This window comes from Eptatretus burgeri, chromosome 12, assembly GCF_056783735.1.
Source record: "Eptatretus burgeri isolate ZD-2024b chromosome 12, Ebu_testis_v1, whole genome shotgun sequence".
NCBI classification, from domain to species: Eukaryota; Metazoa; Chordata; class Myxini; order Myxiniformes; family Myxinidae; genus Eptatretus; species Eptatretus burgeri.
Genome location: NC_140972.1, coordinates 7,791,775 through 7,814,327, shown reverse-complemented (window position 1 = coordinate 7,814,327; position 22,553 = coordinate 7,791,775). Strand labels below are relative to the sequence as shown.

General features: G+C 46.3%; 1 protein-coding gene across 10 annotated transcripts in view; it reads right to left on the bottom strand.

The window, feature by feature from the left end:
- Window positions 1-22,553, bottom strand: part of LOC147015035 (E3 SUMO-protein ligase PIAS2-like) — a 297,048-nt gene that overhangs the window by 52,921 nt on the left and 221,574 nt on the right. For all 10 annotated transcript variants that reach the window (XR_015050202.1, XM_085849372.1, XM_085849367.1 and 7 more), the window contains 3 exons: window positions 16,528-16,633; window positions 11,796-11,869; window positions 7,345-7,505 (listed from right to left, as the gene is read on the bottom strand). Coding sequence is in view for 9 of the 10 variants with exons in the window: in XM_085849372.1 (XP_085705498.1) it covers window positions 7,345-7,505; window positions 11,796-11,869; window positions 16,528-16,633 (341 nt within the window). In the remaining variant the exon portion in view is untranslated. The remainder of the gene's footprint in view (window positions 1-7,344; window positions 7,506-11,795; window positions 11,870-16,527; window positions 16,634-22,553) is intronic.

Below are 22,553 nucleotides of genomic sequence, written 5' to 3'. Positions count from 1 at the left end.
AGGTCCCTTTCAGCGCATAAAATTTTGAAGGTCAAGGTCAAAGTTCAAGGTCACTTTGTCAAAGTTCAAGGACAGGGGAGTCAACGAAACCCTTATTTTTTGAGTAATTTTGATCGGATCGTCTTCAAACTTCATGGGAATATAGTTCATGGTCTGGCGCTCAGCTGATTAATTTTTGGTGGCGATTGGCCTTGACCTTCATGTTTAGCATCTCAGGTCAAATATATTTGACCCCAAGGTCAAATTTTCATGTTTTAGGAATCATATCGTGTAGTACCTCAAATTGAACACCTCGATGAGTGCTTTCTAGATATGTCAAGCTTGAGACATTATGACGTCATTTGGTGACGTTATGAGGCAAACGCATATTTTTCATGGTTACTCTGTAGAACGATTCTCATCGGAATCTCTCGTAGGCAGATATTCCTCAAGGAGTCGCTCCTGGTGGATAGCAGCTCTGTTCATCTCAGTGTGCCCATAAAGAAGTCACACGTGGTCACCTTTTGGCAAGATACGGGTCACCCTACGGGTGACATTGGTTTTTATTGTTGTCTGTCTGTCTGTCTGTCGCGAGCATAGCTCCGTGGGTTTTGATCCGATCCTAATGAAATTTTGGTGGGAGGTTAATATCATGATCGAGTTGTGTTTTCCTGAAAATGGGCGTGGCTCCACCCATTTTGTGTTTTTCGGGGGTAGCCGATTTCAATTTGCATTATTCTCCTCGGGGTTTTGTCGAATCTGACAGGGGTTTCGGTATTTGGTTAACCCAATGGCACCTACCATCCGAGAAAAAGACTCGGACTTTCGTCCTCCCGCACAGGTACCGGCAGTGCCACACCCCATTATCCAGTGAATCCATTACTCCACAGGCCCGACCTAGACGTCGATTGACCTCTGACTCACAGCCGGCAGAGACATGAATCGAGCCCCACAGAGCTCGATTTTTCATTTTCGTCCCAAGCTTAAGGTCACAAACTTAGAAAATTGCAATTTTGACATAAAAAAAATTCTTCTCCGAGGGGTTTGTCGAATCTGGCAGGGGTTTCAGTATTTGGTTAGCCCAATGGCACCTGCATAGCCCCACAGAGCTCGATTTTTCATTTTCGTCCCAAGGTCAAGGCCACAAGGTCACGAACTTAGAAAATTGCGAATTGTGTTTTTAGGGGGTAGCCGATTTCAATTTGCATCTTCTCCAAAGGGGTTTGTCGAATATGGCAGAGGTTTCGGTATTTGGCTTGCCCAATGGCACCTGGAGAGCCCCACGGAGCTCGATTTTTCATTTTCATCCCAAGGTCAAGAAGGTCAAGGTCACAAGGTCACAACTTAGAAAATTTCAAATTTTGACATAAAAAAAAAATCATACGGCCGCCCAAACTTTGAGAGCTAAGATGACAATTTTTTCGCATAATCTTGAGTTCATTCCCCACCTAAAGTCTTGAAACCATTTTGCTCTATCTCGAACACCTTGCCCGTGGCGCCCCCTTCAAGTTTGTTTTTATGCTGATTTCATCAAAGTATGGATAATCCGATGAGTGCGAAATGCCATATAGCCTATATGACGTTATATTGTTCTTGGAATGTTCCAGAGGAAATTTTGCACCAAAGGTCATAATCCTTGACCTTTGACCTTTGAAGGTCACAAAGGTCCAATTTTCAAAGTTGTGGGAATCGAACCGGGTTTTCGACGAACTAACTCCAATAAGCTATAGCACATATCCTGTTTCCTTATTTTAATGTCCACAACATTGTTTTGTGACCTTTAAAGGTTATGCAAAGGTCAAATTTTGAAAGTTGTTGAACGAAACCGGGTTTTCGACATTTTGCAGCGAATAACCTGTCACTCGTACCACATCATGTTGATCATTTTTATAACTTGGTCAAACATTATCACGTTGTCTCGTCCTTGACTTCTGAAACAATCTCCATCGTCAAATACCGCTCGTGAACCGTCGTCGTCTTCAGACTTGTCTTCTTTATTTTCTTCACATGGATCATCATCCTGAGAACGAGACTGAGGAGAGAGAGTATTATGTTCTGACCGAGCTGAATCCGTATCAGAAAAATCCTTCTCTGCACCCATATCATCTTTTACTTCTCCAGGTTCTCCTACTTCTTCTTTACTTTTTTATCCATGCATCTAATGCCCCTCTTTGATGGGACTCATCTTCGACTCTGCCCCTCTTTTTTTCCTGTTCTGTGCTCCACTCGGTTGTACTTTCTTCATCTGAAAAAAATATATATACATGTACAAAGTGATTACCAACTTACACACTTCTGAGACAAGCTTATTTTCTCTTGAACAAATATTCATTCTTGTATTTGTAGATAATAAGAGAACAAAAAATCTTAATTGGAGATAAAACCATTAAAATTAAAACAATAATATTATTATCGATAACAGCTCCACCACCAACTCCCTGTGCGCTGCCAACGCGGCTTTTTACAGCCCGAGGGGAGAAGTCGTTGGAGGTTTCGCCACCAAAAATCGGCGCTTCCCCCTTTCACCTCTGAACCTTCACCCCAGGCTGGCTCCGCCCCTTTCATCTCTGATTGGCTGGCCTTTTCCAGGGCAAATCTGGTCTTGATCCGTTTATGCAAATCAGCCGTTTGGACGGCTGATTGCACACGGACGCTGGAATGTGGCTCCTCCTGTTGCGCCGCGAGTTCGTAACAACGGCATTTTGCCGCTGTTTGCTGAGGAGGGAGCTGTGTTGTGGAGATGGCGTGGTTGTGGAGCATAAACTATACTGCAATAATTCTGAAACTCGATAATAATAAGCACACGAAATAATCGTAACATTTCATTTTCTATCTCAAAAACCGTAAGACGCATGAGAAAATGGGAAGAAAATGGTAAACAATCGATCACTTGCAGACGGATAAACCATATTTCATTTCTTTGTTCCTTCGTATCAAATTATTTCACATTGATTCTCCACTGATAATTATGTGCAATTTATATCATAGACTTGCAAATTAGTGGTATCTGTATTTGAATATTTACATGTTAAGGAATAAATGTCTCCTATTCCGAGATTAAATGCCATAGCAGTACTCTGATCATCCAGGCTTCACTCTGACTACATCCCACGTAAATATTTCATTAAATATCACCAAAAAACCTATAAAAAAAACATAGTTGCACCCGGTCTTGAGCTATACACTGACCTGAGTAGATAAAAGAACTAATCTAGATGCACAAAAAGCTGAAGAAAAGACGAGTTATGACTTGAGGAAACGCAGGAATGAACAGCCACGTCTGCTTGTTGCTTTTGATGGTTGCACCACGTACATCATGCGCATGCGTGTGGGGGGATGGGGAGACGCACCATTTTCTCTAGACAGAAAGCGTACACCATGTTAAAGGAATAAAGGGATAGCAACTGCCTCTGCAGTGTAGTGAGCCTCCAAAAATTGATTTATCACCACTGAAATTTTAAAATTACTATCTTATTTCCTTCTCTGATTGAATTCCCCCCTCCAATGGATGCCCGGGGCCAACGTACCGTCGCCCCCCTCTCCCCCCCGGCACGCCACTGCGCTCACGGACTGTGCAGGTAACAAATCTCATTTGAGTCTCTCTCAACAAGCGAGAGCCGAGGATTCTCCGAAGAGACCTGGTACCAAAGGAATTGTCTCCGTCTCAGATCCTTGGTCAGAGTCCAAGTCTCACATCCATAGAGAAAGACTGGAAGCACCAAGGACCTGAAGACTCGGACTTTCGTCCTCCCGGACGGGTACCGGCAGTGCCACACCCCATTATCCAGTGAATCCATGACTCCCCAGGCCCGACCGAGACGTCTATTGACCTCTGACTCACAGCCAGCAGAGACATGAATATCACTGGCAAGGTAGTGAATCTCTCCACGACCTCAACATCCTCAAGACAAACATGCACAGACAGGACAGCGGCATCCAAGATGTCATTGAAAGCCTGGATCTTAGTTTTGACCCAAGAAACCCGTAATCCCAGCAGCCCCGACTCCTCATTCAGCACCTCGAGGGCCCCTAAAAGGATATCTAAAGTCTCCACAAAGATGACTGCATCATCTGCGAAATCAAGGTCAGAGATCTTGACATTACCAAACGATGCACCGCAGCTTGATCTCTCTGACGTCCTCCCAAGAATCCAGTCCATACAAGTGCTGAAAAGTATGGGGGCCAGTACACACCCCTAATGAACTCCAGTAACAACTGGAAAGAAGTCACAGATGGTACCACCACATCTCCCAGCACTCTCAGTACCAGAGTGGAGTTCAGACATCAGATCGATCAGTTTTGGTGGCACAACCACAAAGACCAAGAATCCTCGAGAGGGCATCCCGATTCACCGAATCAAACGTTTTACAGAGATCAACATAGGCTGCAAGCAGCCCCTGCCGAAACTCTCGTCTGCGTTCAGTGAGGACCCGAAGAGCAAGGATACGGTCAATCGTTGACCTCTTTGGTGTAAAGCCTGACTGCTCTGGACGCTGATGCTCAAGCATATGGTGGTGAACCCTATCGATAATTATCCGAGCAAAGACGTTGCCCAGCACTGAGAGCAGCGTCACCCCTCGGTTGTTGTTGCAGTCTTGGCGATCACCCTTCCCTTTCCAGAGTGGGACAACAAGGCCCTTCTTCCAGTCAGTTGAGATGATGCCTGTGTTCCAAGCAGAGCACAGAACTGCATGCAACGACACGAGTGCAGCATTTCCACCAGCCTTGAGAAGTTCAGCATGGATGCCACAGATTCATGGAGCTTTACCCCATTTCAACCGGTTCACCGCAGCCTGTGTTTCCACAAGCGAAGGTGGACCACAGTTGATTGGAGAGTCAGCAACAGGGATTGTAACACCCCTGATGTCCAACTCGACAGCTGGTGGATCAGCCTGGTACAACCGCTCAAAGTAACTGGCCCAGCGGGCCTTCACTTCGGACTCCTCTGTCAAGAGCCTACCACCCTCTGCTCCAACTGCAGTACACCGAGGGATGGGCTTGGATGAACCCAATGCGCGAATTCCCCTGTAAGCAGGACGAGAATCTCTTGACCACAAGTGATGCTTTACCCCCTCACAGATTCCTCGCACATAGGCCTCCTTGACTACCCTTAGTGCACGTACAGTTTTACACCTCAGCTCCCTGAACAGCTCAGCTCTGCCATTCAGCCTGGCCCTGTAACTCTGGTCAATGGTATCCAGTGTCCCTTGAGACAAAATTCCTTGCCCTATGGTGAGTTCAAAGACATCCACTGGCAACATCAAGGATGGTGGTCTTGAAGGCACTCCACAACTCTTCAGGACCTCCCAAAGCACCCAGACTCCTTAAATCTCCACTCAGCCTGTTCGCAAACTCCTCAGCTACCTTGAGCTTGCCAACATCCAGCCTAGCCTGGGATGGTACCATTCTCCTGGATTTAAGGTGCAACTTCAGAGTTGCTACAAGAAGCTGGTGGTCAGCATTGAGGAATTGAGCACTCCGGTACACCCTGCAGGTCTGGATAATCCTCCAGCGACCATCAACGAGAACATGGTCAATCTCCTTTGCCACACCACCAGCGTTGGAATACGAAGTCCAGCGATGAGCTTGTCGGCGCTGAAACCATGAGCCATCCACCCTAAGTCCATGACTTCTTGCAAAGTCAAGGAACCTTGTGCTATTCTGGTTCATAGTTCCTGACCCATGGGGACCAAGACACGTCTCATAACCATCCCTTTCAGTTCCAGTTGCTGCATTGAAATCCCCCAAGACTAGAAGTGTATCTCGTCTGGGGCACTGATCAACCAGAGACTCGAGCGTGCCGTAGAATACATCCTTCACGGTGAGATCACTCGCCTCAGTCGGAGCATAAACAGAGACCAGGGAAATGACACCCAAGGAGTGACGAATCCTTCATCTCATAATACGCTCATTGACCGGTGTCACCTCAATTATCAATGGAGTCAGCTTATTGGACACAGCTGGAGCAACTCCTTGGGAATGGTAACCATCAGAGCGACCAGACCAATAGTAGGTGTAACCACCCACCATGATCTCACCGCAATCCGGTTTCCGAACCTCAGAGAGTGCTGCAATACCGATGTCCAAACGCTTGAGCTCAGATGATAATAGAGACAGGTGATCATCCTCTCTTTGGGATAGGACATTCCAGGCACCCACCCGAAGGGACCGCCTCAGGTTAACACAGGGAGACCGCCGTCTGGTGGACGACAACTACTCCGACACACCGTCCCGCAATCTGACCCGTGAATGTTACCCCGTGGTTTCCTTCCGCTCATCAAAGATTGGGGTCCCGAAGGCTTTGCCCCAATCCCGTCATCTGGTGAGCTGCCCTGCGAAGGGAAGCTGCACAGGAGGTACTCACCCACGGAGTGGGCTTTCAGATTTCTTTGCGTTTTTGTGTTTTGTGGAATGAAGGGTTTTACGGTGGCCGGACTGAAAATCTTGCCACCAACCTCCTAATAATAAGTAACCCAACTGCAGGAGGACGTCCACAGACACAGTTGGGCACTAGATATGGATGGCCGTTGGCTCACAGGGAGCTCCTCTGCCCTTTGGATATGGACACCCAGCAGGATTAAAAACAAAACCTGTCAAACACCCTCCTCACCAAGAAACCTGGTGGGGGAGACGGTTTAGTCGCCGACAACCCAACCAAGGAACAGGTTAGTACAGATTTACACGATACCTGTAGCAAGTCACAGATCTAATCTGGCCTGACCTGACATATTGAGGAACTGAATGAGAATTACAATCTGAGTGCACCAAGATATTCGTTGACATTAAAGGAGGTTCAAGCATCCTGTGAAAAATGGATTCAGAAGCATATCAATATTGATGACAGGTATTTTTAACTTCTGCTGCAATTCACTTTTTCAAGGAGAAAATAAAAGACTCGAGATAATTCGATGTCGTGACAATGACCGATATGCCTCCGTCCACATTAAGTCTTTGCTTACTCTAACTTGGACCTCAATATATAATCTGTGCATAAATCATGGTACATGTACTTAGTTAAATCCAAATCCCAGAGACAATGGAATCACATTTACAGGAATTGTAATGTGACCTCTGATACTTGATCGTTTCGTAACAAATAATCCGTCATGGATGGATGCATTGACAGAGGTTTATAGATGTTTGTACCAAGTTTGATTAAAATCCCTTCAGCTGCTCTCAAGTATCACATTTCTACCTGACATGACTTCTGACCTTTGACCTGTTGATGCCAAAATAAAATCAGTGGGGAAGGGGAGATGCAAGTAAATGTTAAGTTTGAACAATCCAAGAGATTATTGAATAATCTCCAATCTCCACAATAAAGTGATTTATGAAAACAGCAACAATGGCGATATGCCAACAAACCCATCAATGATGAGGACTTCGTATGGAGCCTTGCGATCACACACTGGGCACACCCACGTGGGTTTTTTCTCATTCATCTGGAGGTAAAGAGCTGCATCGAAGCACTGAAGGTGGGTACACGTGAGGGCTCGACATGGAATGCTCAAGCGCATCTTTCCCAGCTGCAGAACGCCAACCACGCCCATCAAAAGAGCAAAGGTGAAAAGCCGGACGGGTTCCATGTGTGTTAATGAGAATGATATGGGAAAGGAAAAATGTGGTAAAAGTGAATGGAGTGGTGAGGGGTGGAGAGGAATAGATAAAGACAAGTTAGAGTGGAATATTGGAAAAGGGGAAGATGGATATTAGTTCATCAGACATGAACAATGAAGAATTAAAATAAAGAAATAAACAAACCAAGCACATCATACAGAGATATCCCATCATCGTACTAAATGAAGGTTAATACCAATCGATGACAAATGTAAATACGAGTCCGTATTGATGAAAAAGGCAGAACACCCATTTATATTGGAACGATAATTTGTGGATCACGTTTTGGTGATTCACGTCACGCGGTGTCCAATGAACTTTAAAGGGGAATGGAATCTACAAGAACCAATGGTCTTGAAGGAGAAGACAGATATATGTACGCGTGCCGTATGAAGCAAGCGGCCAATGAGATTTAAACTTGGCCCCTTTGAGCCAATGAGGGGGTGACATCATGTGGGATCATTTTAATTACACTGCACAAAGTAGTCAAATGTCAGTTCAGTCCAGATGGGGAAATTCAGTGGAGTTGAGATGTCTGCACACCATTCTGCACTGGCATATCCACTGAATTTTGCATGAGATTGTGCAAAGTCCTGAGACAAGCTGATCAGCCTGGGATGACAAACGGCTGTGGGTTATGCCCCTGTGCTTTGAGCGGGAAAGGAACAACATTGTCCAGGATTCCAAGCCTCCAAACAACCTCACCTGAGCAACCCACCTCGAGCTCGTCATGCCTGGGAAAACGGCAGCCTACACGTCAGCCGTAAATAGCCAACAACACCTGGAGAAAGGGAAGGCCTTACCCATACACTCCACCCCAATGATGTGCCTAATTGTCCCCCTCCCCTTCTATGATTGGCCAGTTAATCTGTCAACTATAAACGTCAGCTTACACTTTCTTGGAAGTGCAAACAACAGATTCATGGAATTTCACAATCACCTCAACGATCGTGGTGATTAAATGGATCAAAACAAAGATTGCCTCGTAAATAGCTTGGTTATCTTCGTAAGTCGAAACACTCGCAGTGCGATGCACAGTTGGATTGTGACTAATTTGGTTTTACCTGACTTCTTTAAATTCCCAAGACTCGTGAAGCGCATGGCTCGATGAACGGACGCGAGACTATTCATGTCTTCAGGCAAATGGAAGAGCAAAATGAAAGATAACAATGCTAAATTGAAATGTGACAAAAGCAAAACAAAAAACATTTTGTGTGAAAGACTTTCTAGCATACAAAGCCACGTGGAGAGGTAGTGCACCCTTTGCACCCACAATGAGCTGGGCGTGGCTCAGAATGGACTTGGCTCTGCAGTGAACAGCAAGGGGTCAGATAGCCTGAAAGATCAATCGAGAGATATGGTCCATCCACAACAGGTTGTGATACATAGCGTGACCTGGAGTTCCAGGGATTGGACAGAAAAGTAAACCAATTGACCAGGCAATCCTCATGGTGGGACAGAGTAGAAAGTTAGACTTTCCTGCATTGAAAGACATGGTCTAACGGTAGCCAACACCGTTTCTCGAGATCTGCAGGAAGAGAGGCTTCGACAGCCTGCCTCTGGTAATCGTCAAAATGGAGCATTTTGTACTGAAGTGGAGAGGTCAATGAAGTCGACAACCAATATGGTTGCTCCAAAAGCGCAACCTTGCAGTACACCAATCTCAGAAGGGAGATTATGAGAGGCAATAACATAAATCGTGACACGTTGTTTCTGCTCAAGGAGAAAATTATAACAATAATAACAAGTGGTGCCAGGCACAACAAATCCCACCCATTTAAGGCATAAAGTTATTTTGGGGATCAAATTTAAATTTGATATATCCTTAACCTGAATGTTAATTATAAAGAATAGAATAAGGAATATTTTAGTCTTAGTTTGAAGTCAATTAAAGCATTTTTGATGAAGTTATGACGGTAAAATGATTTTGACCTTTCAAGGCCATGTAAGGTCAAAGGTCATGGTGTCAAATGAAAGCCAATAAAGGACTTGATATATGTCTTCCATAGTAAACACGCATATTCCTAACCTTTTTTGATTTATAATGGAAAATTTGTAATTTTGACCAATGACCATGACCCTCCAAACTTTGGACCCGACCGATATTCACAAATATGCATTTTTCACTATAGGATTGTTAGGATTTTAAGTCACAAATAGAATAAGGTTCACTATAAGCTTAGTTTGAAGTAAATCGGATAATTTTTGATGAAGTTATGAGCGAAAAACGATTTTGACCTTTTTGTGACCTTGACCTTTGATCCAATTGGACCCAAAAGTTAATGGGGTCGTCCAAGGTTCATTGCCCACCTGTGGATTAAATTTGATAGTGTTTGCAAAAGCCGTTTTGCCGTAAAGTTGCTAACAGACAGACAGACAAACAAACAAACAGACAAATGAAAAATCGTGCTGAGCACGACACTTGGCGAATTAGTTGACCTTTCCGTGTGGTGGTCCAAGCTGTAATGTCATGGAATGTGTGGTGTTTATTTGTTCGTACATTAATAAAAGGACGAGACGTCACAAATAACAATGATCAGGCGCGTGTTGTCATGGTAACGACAGCAGACTGAAAATTTTCACAACTCATTTAAAGCCACCATGTGACATTCAACAACTTATCATCGGTGCATGTTGCCTTCATTCTGATCGTAGAAAATATTTGAAAATACCTAGGAACATTGCTTTTCAACCAGCTTTACGATCCCGTTATCAGGTTTGAAATATGTTGTAAAACAAAAATGTATATTTTATGTGTGTTTTTCATGTTTTGGGTGACCCTGGCCTTGACCTTGGGTCAATTTCGATCAAACTTTGTACACATGTTAATATTACATGCATAAATAGACAGTATAAGTTTCAATATAATAAGTGCAAAACTGTTTGAGAAATAGCCATGTGTAATTCACAAAATTCCCTATTAGTTTATAATGGGCGATAATATAAAGTGATGCAGAATCCAGATCCTGATCTTGAACATCACCAAAAGTCACATATCTTTTTGCACTGTGGATTTCTATCAGCTGTTAAAAATTCATCCAAATCGGTTAAGAATTGTGAACTGTAGAACGAATAGAATTTTTTTTAAATCACGCCAATAGCTAAAAACTGATGTCATACGCTTGCGAAAACTGTGCATAATTAGTACTAACATGCATTTTAAAACATTTAGATATTCCATTGAAGTTTGTTTTGGCGTCAACCGGAAGTCGCTACGACTTCCGGTCACTGAGTTATGTCCAAAAATGTGTTTTCACGTTGTGTGATGTCACGTCGTGACGTTTAGTCCGATTAAGACGGGGTTTGGACGCGGACCGTCTCAGGTGGATTGCCTATCAGGTGTATAAATTGAAGAACGACTGATCCAGCCGGTTGGGCTGTTGACGACCGGACAAACAAAAAAAACAAAGCAACAAACGGAACAGGCCAACATACTTGACAAAATCGAAGATTTCGCCAAGTAACAAACCGGACGATTACAATATCCCGCTCCCTCCCTCCGGGGGGGCGGGATAATAATACCTCCGGTGCCTTAAGATGAGGAGGCATAAAAAATGTTTTGGATAACCATTCAAGAACGCACCTACACTACTGGCAGAGAGCTTGGAAATCAAGTCTGTGCTAGACATTAATGAAGGCTTGAGAGATGTCCGGTGATATGCCTTTGACCTACAGTTTGAGATTTAGAGAGTCCATGCATTGCCATCTTAAAGAGAAGTAACACAAACATGGTAGGATAGCCAGGGTGGGATCAAAACTGATAGGGGATTAGAGTGAGAGGAGAGATGATGTTTGAAGTCAGCAGCAATGATAGATTCCATCACTTTACTTATGATTGGGAGAAGGCCGGTCGCATCTGTAGTAGAGTGGAGCAGACAACACTTGTGAATAGGCGTGACATCTGAAACTTTCCAAGATGAAAGCATGGGACCAACAGAAAAAGCCCTGAATAAGAGCAACGGAAGAAAAAGAGGATAGGACCAAAGTTCTCCAGGGGGAAGGTTGTAACCAAACGCTTTTTATACCGAAACTGAATGGCACCCAACCTTAATGCAGAAAGAAAATGAAATAAAACATCTCGTATGAGAAACAGTGGTAGGAAGTGACGGCAAAATAGACTGTTTAAACACTTCTTCAAGAAATGTGTTGAATTACAATGTCGATAAAAGGAATCCATGGCAGTAAAGTTAGAAACTCACCGGACACATGAGAGATACACGGAGGCTTGTGGTTGCAATTTCACTGTCTGGATCTGCTGTTAGTTTTTCTTTAACTGTGAGGGAAAAAAACCCCCCAAAAAAACACTTTTAAACATAAGAGGAAGCTGTGAAACAAGTAAATTGGAGGGATCACATCCTAGATCACCCCCCCCCCCCCATGAGCACATCCAAGATGACCGACTGGAGGCAGTTTTGTTATTTAAACGTGTCACCAACCATTTCTCAGACATGCATCGTCTGATTTTGTTCAACGTTGGTAAAAGTACAGTACACAATGTCATACACATGCCCCTCACTTTATTTTGCAATCTGATCAAAGATGGCCGACTGGCTGTCATTTTCGTTGCAAAAAACCCAATGATGAACACATCCTCAAACATTCATCAGACATGCATTTACCGATGTTGTTCAAACTTGGCACACGGATGATGAACGATGGCTTACATATGAAAGTGATTTTTTTTCGAGATCAGATCCAAGATGGCCAACTAGTGGCCTTTTTGTTACTTAAATGGGTCCCCAACCATTTGTCAGACATGCATGGTCTGATTTCGCTCAAACCTGGCAAAAGCATAGTACATGACGGCATACACGTGCTCCTCACTTTATTTTGTGATCTGATCAAAGATGGCCCACTGGTAGACTGTCAGGATTTTGGTTGTTCCGAAGTATGGGCTCGCACTTTAACTCAACAGCAAAATTACTGACATTATTTGTTTGTTTTTTTACTTGTTTCTTACAGAAAACGCTCAGTGCCTTCACACATACACACCGGAACTCAATATATTGAAGTGGTCGATGGTTTATTTTGAGTCTGAAATGATTCACCCTGCATTTGGTGACATTAACAAGGAAACTGCCAACGGTTTTATACTGCTATTTCTCAAACAAAAACGAAAACAAACTATTTACACTCGGAGGAAGGCTACAGAGATCGACTTCAGAAAACAGAAATGTTCACTGAAGCAGTTACAATGCAACTTACATTCTTAGCCCATCCTCTGTGCAGTGGGAGGTGTTTTTTGTGACTTATGACATCAACATTTTCAATAAAACATTCTACATGAGTAGTCACTCCGATGGTGAAAATTTCATCTCGATCCGACAAGCGGTTGCAGAGAAAAACACTAAAGTTCTGTGCGGACAAACAAACGGACCCAAATGCAATACCCTCTCCTTCGGCGAGGGTAATAACCAGAAGAAAAATAATAGGTAAGCCTGCCTGAAAGGCTTGGTACCCTAGTGTGTGTGTGTGTGTGTGTGTGTGTGTGTGTGTGTGTGTGTGTGTGTGTGTGTGTGTGTGTGTGTGTGTGTGTGTGTGTGTGTGTGTGTGTGTGTGTGTGTGTGTGTGTGTGTTCGTTCGAATTGTCAGGAACAGAAAATGAAAAAAAAAAAACAATGAAATGTGTGTATGTTGTTGATTGTCATCTCTAAAATTCTGGTTTCTGGAAAGGAGGTGGGCTGGTACTTTCTGTTTCTTCCGAACAAAACATGCATTTGTCCGATTGACTCAATCCCGTCATTTTCTTAAAAGCATTGATGTAATCTCCTTGGTCTTGGGCATTTTGATTCATTCTCCATCCCAATTGAGCTGGCTGCCTCTTAGCCATTCCAGTGATCCTTCTTTGTCTATCCACAATTTGTCCAACTCGTTTTACCTCCACCACCAAAGGTGAAGGAGGTTATGTTTTCACCCCTTTCTGTCTGCTTATTTGTGTGCAGGATATCTAAAAAAGTTGTGGACAGATCCGGATGAAATTTTGTGGACAGGTTGGCTGTGACAAGGATGAACTGATTAAGTTTTGGTGAAGATCCGGATCCGGTTGCGAGAATTTTATAAGTGATTCTTCACCACTGAAAGATAGTGCAAAACCGATATATAGCACGATATCTCAAAAAGTTGTGGATGGATTCGTACAAATCTTGGTGGACAGGTTGGATGTGTGGCAAGGACAAATTTATTCGATTTTGGTGAAGATCTGAATCCAGATCTGCATAATAAAATTATTTAATTCTTAAAGTGATTCTTCACCATTGAGAGATAGGGCCAAAATCGATGTAGTACTGTATAGCATGATATTTCAAAAATGTATCGGGTCCGGTATGTTCTCCTGGATGAGGCATTACGTCGTGGAGGTATGCACTTCACTGAGTGCCATTGTAGTTTTTTTTTTTTTTTTTTAAATATACTTCCCCACTCTTTTGTCTTTCTCCTAGTTGTCACTATATATCTGTTGGTATTTCATCTTGTATTTTTCTTTTGTTTTTTTGCAATCGTTGGGGCTGTATTTGTTGCTGTTTGTTTGGTGTGTGACATCTTCCATTCACACCTGTTTTTAGAAGTTTTTTTGCAAGGTGAGTGAGAGATACCTTTTCTGGCTTGTGTTCAAGTTGCATTCGGTAGTCTGTTGAACTTTTCACATACTCTGCTAATCCAAGTAGTCACTCAATGAAGTTGATTGAGGTGCATCAGGCTGCCACCACCACCTTTCCTCGGCAGGTACAATCTCGGGATGTACCAATTCTTGTGGAACCCCAGGCAAAAATTTGGCCCGATATGTTCTCGTGGATATGTTCCTTTCCTGTTGTAATTCTCTGCAGACTACTGTAGTATATAAGAGTACCACCTCATATACTACAGTTGTCTCTCATATATTGCAATACCACTCTCATATACTACAGTAGTTAAACTATAGTATATGAGAGTACCACTCTCATATACTATAGTTCTAGCTGTAGCATTTTTTCTGAGGTTAAAATTACATTTTGTAGATAGTGAGGGGTTGCCTTTTGATGTATAGTTTGTTGATTTGCGTTTGTAGCCAGTTTGTTATTCCGCAGCTGTAGTGGAACACTGATATTGCTCGTTGGTTGATGGCTTTGATTTTGTTTCTTGGGATCAGGTACAGCAAGGTTTCAGGAACAGCCTCGTTCTACACAAGTATTCTTTGGCAAGTGTTTTGCACATTTGTTTGTGACATATTTGGTAGCCCTCTTCTACTCCAAGGTATTTGTATGATGCTTCGTTGTATCAAGGTCAGGTCAATTTTTAGTGTTGTCCATTTTTGTTGATTTGCCCTGTACAAATGTGCACTTGGCACAGTTATCTAAGCCAAATTCCATTTGAATGTCATTGGAGTACCCTTTCACTAAATTCAGTTGTTCAAACAATTTTTCATCGTTTTGTGCAGAGTTTTATATCATCCATGTACAGTAGATGTGTCACCTTTCCTGTCTCTTTGGAAGTTCTCTTATTGAACATTAGGGTGTATCCATGTCCTTACTCATGAATGAGGTTGCTCAGTGGGTCCAGAGCCAGACAAAAAAGGAGAGTGAGAGGCTATCACCCTGGAAGATCTTATGACATGTCTTCACTCCTGGTATTTCGAACTTTCCTTCCGAGTGTTGCAGTACCAATGTGGTGTTCCATAGCTCCATTGCTTTCTCAGTTTATTGGGGGGTTGATCTTGTACAGTTTCATGCATTGTATCATTCATGAATGTGGTACAGTCAAAAGCTTTTTTGTAGCATATCCAGGCTGTGGACAATTTGATTATTCTGGTTTTAGTTCTTGAGCATGTTCTGGTTTCGTAGTAGGTGGTCTATTGTTCCATCGCATCCTTTTTTACATCCCGTCTGTTCTGCCTCGAAAACTTTTTCTTGCATTCGGTGGTGGCACATAATTTCTGCAATGATTCCCATCAGAAGTTTGTATGTTGTTGGTGGAAAGGTTGTTGGTGGAAAGGTTGTTGGTCTATACTTGTGAAGTAGTTGTTTCCTCTGATTTTGGAATAAGGAAGGTGTTTCCTTCTGTGAGCCATTCATCTATTACCTCCTCCCCTTGGATAAGTTTGTTGAATTCAATCATTCGTAGTGATTGTGGAGAGCATCTAATTGCTTTAGCCATAAATTTGGAACTCCATCTGAGCCTGGGCTTTTAAAGTTTGGCAGTTCTGCTTGTTGTTCTTTTATTTATTTATTTTCTTCATCTATCATCACTGGGGGCATTTCTTTTAGGTGTTGCTTTTTGGTGTGTGTGGTGTGTGTGGTGGTGGTGTGTGTGGTGGTGTGTGGTGGTGTGTGTGTGTGTGTGTGTGTAGTGTGTCTCTGTGTGTGTGTGGTGTGTGTGTGGTGTGTGTAGTGTGTGTGTGGTGTGTGTGGTGTGTGTGTGGTGTGTGTCCAGGCTATTTTATTTTAACCATTTAATATTCAAAAGAAAAAAAATTATGAGAATATGAAGACGAACAAATAAAATGTACAAATATATTGCTACGGATGTGGGGTTCGGGGGGTTCACCACGAGAGGGTCTTCTCGGACGTAGATAGGAAGAAAATAAGAAAGACGTACAGCAAGGCGTTGGTTAGGACTGACTCACGTCGATCGATGTGTGCCAATCCCGAAACAGTAAACAAATGAGGAATAAGGAGGAGTCAGGAAAGCAGAAGATTGTAGATGCAAGTGAGATAATGTGGGCAATGTATGTTTTGAGGAAAATGTGAGATGCATATCATGTGAAGCCTCACTCGGAAGGCTCAAGAGGCAAGTCACCGACGAATCTTTATAATTGTGATGCTCTTCGTGAGTTAAGGTAGTTGGGGCGGGAGGAGGGGATAGTTTCCTTTTCAAGGTGTACTTGGGCGTGTTGTAAACATTACCATGTTGAGACACAAGCCAGATTACTGATTAAAAAAAAAAAAATGTTGACCTTACTCAGTGCACGTGAATGGTCAGGGTTCCGTATTCCTTTGGCCTTGAGCCGTTGGAGTAGCGAGGCCGAGGTGAGCTGTTTTACCAGGTAAACAGATACTGAGTAGTTCTGCAGAACAAGAGACAAAAAAGAAAAGTACCAACATTCATTTATTTGTAAAATAATTAAAACAAGAGCAAGAATTGCTTTGCAGGACATGTCCCCTAAGGATGTGATATTTTAAATAACCCGATGTACTGTACATGCATAAAGCAAAAGCATGCGTGTGACCGGGGTGACAGTTCGTAGCTGGATCAGGATTCAAACTCCAGATAGACAGAGGCGATTGTGCATAACTGTAAGCCATCCACAAAAGCTATTCACACAAAAGCGGAATAAATGAAGTTTTGGTGCGTAATTTAAACTTTAGCCAAACTTTTCGCACCAGTAAACACATCCCTTTATTTGGGTGGTGTATAATGGCATGTTTGGTGCCAAAAACAAGAAAAATAACCTGATGTACATACATTAAGCAAAAACATGCAAACAGCAATTGTGCATATATAATATATTGTGGTTATATACCTGGATAATTCCAATTGCACTGGGCCATGGACTAACATGCATGCTGAAGGTCTGCCAATCTGTGCTGCTTCATTTATTGGTAGTGCATGATTTTATTGAGGTGGAGTCAAGCCAGTTGTCCAGTCAATGGGTGTAAAGCAGTGTGGTGCAATGAGGACAGCTGAACACTGACCCATCCATGTGACATTTGTGATATTTTCTAAGTGTAAAAGGGGCATAACTCTGAAAAAGTGACGAAACGCCCTGAAACTCACATTTGTTCTGTAACTTATCATAAAGCCATTACTAAGTTTCAGTTGAATATGTTAAAGAAAATGGGGGGGGGAGGGGGGAAATAAAAATGGGACAGACATACGGATAACAAACCGACAGACAGAAGAAACCGGTAGGGGACTCATAAAACAGCGTGGCCAAATATATATATTGTTGTGGTTACCAAATTCGCAAACCACCATTCAGGTCCCTTCGGTGAGATATCTCGGTAAGTACATGTGTAGTTAGGCCCAAACCCGTTGTCTAGTGGGAATACATGTCATTTATGCGTGCTGCGACTCTTCAGGATAGCCGTTTTTCTTTTACTATCTTTATTTTGGACCAACCGCCATGATTACCACCACAACCACAACATCAACCACCAACCACAACGCCGCTTCACCACAACCGCCACGACCTTCACGTCACACCTTGCAACCGTCGCATCGCCACCGTTCTTGCGCCGCTTGTGGGTACCGGTGTTGGACTCGTGCAGGGCGCGCGCCGAACAGCGTGTACAAAATCACGGATTTTGTGCTTCAAAAACGGATCAAAAACGACACACGCCCACTTTTTGCCGTCCAATCGGTGAGCGAGGGGCGATTTGGCCCCGCCTCCAGGGCGTTGGAGGGCGATCGATATATGCAAATTTATGGATCAAAAAGCATTCACGCCCACTTTTTCTCGGGCCAATGGGGAGCGAGGTGAAAGGTCGAAGGGAGGGGGTCAAAGATGAGAAGGCGAAGCCACGGGGCTTATAAAAGCGACCGCGTTCGTCAGTCAAGTGGGAACAGAGAGTGGGAACAGAGTTAAGACTTCGCGGGCGGTGGAGTTGGCAAGAAGGAGCTGGTCGTCGTCGTGTGCGTTGGAGTCGGAGCGGAGGGGACGGAGCTGTGGAGAGGCGGCGAGGGCAGACGAGGGGGTGCTCGCGTCGTGCAGGGAGCTGCACCCCAGGGAGGCCGACAGCGCGACCTGGCCGAGGTGGAGACGCTCGTCGCGGGACTCGAGGCAGAGTAGGAATCCTCTATACCCCGAGCATCAGCAACCCCCTCCTGTTTCCCCCCGCGCTGAGATAGTGCGACCAAGGGGGCCCCTTTCCCACCCCCTACCAGACACTGCCCGCGAGGCCCGCGGAGTTGAGGCACCATCGCCGCTCCGCGTCTCATCACCACACGGGTAGGCCCGACCCGGTCTCGGCCTCAGGCCCGCCTCATCTTTGAGGGTGTTCTTTTCCTTGGTTTTGGGTATGTGTTGTCGGCGCCGTCTGTGAAGTAAAATTGTATAAGTGTTGCCGTGTGCTCGCGTAATCGGTATTAGATCTGCATTGTCGCATTTGCTTTTTGTGTAAATTGCATTGTGTTTTTCTTTTCTGTGTGCTTTTGGTGGAATTGAATATGTGTGCTTTCCGTTCATCGCGAATAAATGTGCTTTGTGTTGAACTGTTTCCCGCTTCGCTTCGTCATTTCTTTCATTGAATCCTCATCTTGCTTCACGTAAAGGGTTGGTAGTGGGCTGAATACGCCCGATAATTAATCGAACCGTCGAGGTCGACGAATAACACCGCTCGGTTATCCCGATAGTACGGAACGGGTCGCTTAAGTGGCCCGTGTCCGAAGTCGACCTGCGGCGAGGTGCGATCGCCCGGTCTACCCTCCGCGTGGGTACTTAGGTAGGTCGAATTTGGCGAGCAACCCTATCCCACGCGGGGGCTGATTGGCTCGATCGCGGTGAGACCGAAAGGTCCACCCGTGACTGGTTCCCGGCGTTAGTCCGAGAGGGTCACGACTGGATTGTCCGTCCGGTGGGCGACGTGCCGCGATTCGATTTACGTGGCCGTCAGCACGCCGGCGGGCGCGAATACCGCAACACTGGTGTCAGGTCGTGCGATACAAATTCATCGCCCTCCTCGCGGCACTGGTATCGGAGAACAGGAAAACGGGCTCTCCTGTCTCCGGCTAAATTCACGGGAATCGGTCCAGGGGTGAGAGAAGCGACCCCCGATTCCCTCCAAATTACGAGCGAGCGAAATTAACCCTTCACGAGAAGCAAGATGGTGTCTCAAGGCGAGCGGGAGCCGGGGGTATTAGAAATGGATGTAGAATGTGTAGAATCCATGGTCCAGGATGGAATCCCCGAGCAGGAAATGTTGATTGTGCAGGAACACGGACTCGCCCAACTGAACCCAGAGCCCGAAATAGGAGCGGCAGCGGCCGCGGTGTACGACACCTCCCCCCCCCTCTCCACCAAAACCCGCCGACCCTTGCCGAAACGGCTCACCCAAGCGCACCCGACATGGCCCAGCTATGCGCCATGCTGGCGGCAATGACAGCGAGAATGGATGCGAATACACAACAAATAATCGAAAAGATGGATGCAAACACAACTGAATTTATAAACGAAATGAAAGGCATGAACAAGCAAATGAAGGAAGAAACGAAAAAGCTGCGGGGTGAGACGCAGAACATGGGCCGATGCCTGCAGGCGGGCATGAAGGCCGTGACCAGGGAGCTGGGAATGGCGACTCCACGTGTGGGAGCAAACGAGCTGGAAGGGGGTGCAACGGCTGACAGGCCCGCGGTGGAGGCGGGTAAAAAAATAATTCGGGGTCGTGTTGGGCGAGGGTCGTGACAGAGGAATCGACGGTGACCAAAAGGGAAAAATTAAATGGGGAGACCAAAACGTGTGAGACGAGACACGAGGTGACGACGACAGAAACTTATAAATGTATAGAGACACGGGAGACAGAAAAAATAGAGGAGAGACAACACGATGAAGACGGGGTAAGTGACGCACACACACACACGGAGGTAGTGGAGGATAATGGGGGTGAGCTCGCGGAGCGTGCAGGGACCCGGTGCGAGCAGCTGGATGGCCTCCTCCAGGAACGAGGGGAGGGAGTCTGCCCCCTTGAGGTGAGTCACGACCAGGTGAGTTCGGTCGTGCTTTGCGAGGTTGAGGGGGCGAGTGCTGCGAACGGGTGCACGGAGAGCTTGGGGGGTATAGAGGCCCCGGAGACCCTTGTGGGGACACGAATCCCAAGTGTGGTTGTCCCTGTGTGTGTGGTGCAAGGTGTGAGTGCGTCCCCGTGTGTGGAAGCGACCCCGTGTGTGAGTGGTGTGGTGGCGATGGTGCCGGAGTGCGTGCTTCCCAGCACGCCGTGTGTGGATGAGGCACCGTGTATGAGAGAGGCCGTGTGTGTGGATGAAACGGCCAGTATGAGTGAGGCACCGCGGGTTAGTGCCCCCGCGTGTGTGGGTGAGGCACCGTGTGTGGATGAGGCACCGCGGTTGAGTTCCCCCGCGTGTGTGAGTGAGGGACGGTGTATGGATGAGACACCGCGGTTGAGTGCCCCCGCGTGTGTGGATGAGGCACCGCGGTTGAGTGCCCCCGCATGTGTGAGTGAGGCACCGCGGATGAGTGCCCCCGCGTGTGTGAGTGAGGCACGGTGTATGAGTGAGGCACCGCGGGCGAGTGCCCCCGCGTGTGCAAGTGGTATGGTTTGTGTGAGGAAAATGGCAAACGTGAGTGAACGGCCGAATGCAAGGGAGACCGTGTGTGTGAGAGAGCGGTATGTAAGGGAGATGTCGGTTGGCATGCGGGAGCACGCAGCCGCGTCTCCCGGTGTGAATGTGATGGAGTGGACTGTGTGCGTCGTAACACGCAGGTGTGCGTGGGTTGAATGGAGACGGAGACGGCGACATGGGAGAAACGAAAGCCGAGTAGCGGCTGTGGTCGTTTCGGGGACCGTGCCGGGTTCACCCAGCAGTGAGCACGCGGTTCGTGCTGTGCAACGCACGAGACCACCACGTGCTCGCTTGCGAGAGTGAAGTCCCGGTCCGGAAACGCACGCGGTGGATTTGCCGATCCCGCGGACGGACAAAGTTTAGGCAGGTAAACGGATTTGGACCGGACGGGTTCTCCACGCGATCGTGTGTGTTAAGCTCCAACGGGCAAAGCACATGTGTTCGCGTGGGGAACCCCTCGAGACGTGGGGCTTGTTTTTTTTATGCGCACGGTGACGCCATGGCTGCACGTGGGGTTGGAATCCGGCAGGAGGGATATCTCTGCCGGATGGTACCGTCCAAGGAGGGACGAGGAACACGTGCAGCTGCATGACGTCACAGGCAGGTGTAAAGTGCGCGAGTTGCCGCGCAGGTGCTGCGCATGAAAAAAAAAAAAAACAGCAAGCTTCACTTTCGGGTGCACAGGATTCCTGGGCAAGGGGTGGAAGACCTCCTTGACCTGGGCACAGGATGGAAACTAGTTAGGGGGAAGGGTTAGCTTAGTTAGACCGACTCCATGGGGCAGGGGTAAGTCCTCATGGAGTCCGTGGAATGGATTAGGTAGAGGGATTTAGTGAGCTTTAGGTTGGGAAATAAAATGATTTATTTGAGGACATGGACAGACTTGTGAATGTGTAGTGGGGACGTAGCTTAGCTACGTAGTGTTAAAAGGAACGTGCTGTAGTTTAAGGGACGACGTGGGAGCACGAGTTAGTAAGGGGATGCAGATAGAAGGATGGCAGAGTTCAGCGGTGTGTGTGTTGAAGAGTTGTGGGTTGTGAGGAGAGTACGTGTACATGTTGAGTGAGTGAGGCCAGCGGGTCTGTGTGTGTGGAGTGAATGGGGAATACATGGTGCGATGAGTGATTGGGGGGAGGAGTGACTCCCGCCCAAGGGACCCCCGGGGTCAGTGTAAAGTGAGTTAGGGGGTTAGTCAAATTGAAAAATGGAGGTCGTTTTGTTGTTGGTGTGAATGTAGGCTCGAAACCCATTTGGAGGGGTGCAGGAGCCCTGTTGACGGGCTTGGGAGCGTGGCTGCGAAAGGTGAGTATCGCTGAGTGGGTACCCCGGGCACCAGGCTAGTCGGCCGCGGTAGGCCAAGGGCCCATGGGGGGCCGGGATAGAGTAGTGGGCACGGGTGCGCCTGCTTGGTGCGGGGGCCCGGGGCGCCATTAGCCGCGTGGGCAGTGTTGTGGGCACGGGTGACCCTCGGAAAGGGGCCCGGGAGGCCGGCCTGCCACGTGTGCGTTTCAGGGGAGGTGCCATGAGGGGCACTCCCCGGTGTTAGGGAGCTGGTAGGCTCGGAGGCAGTGTAGTGCCCGGGGGTGCCATAGCGGGAGATTCGGCAGAGGGTCGTGCCTGCCAAAGGGAGCCACGTGTCCCAGCCAGACCGTGTGAGGGCACGGAGAGAAAATTGGGGGGCGAGGCCC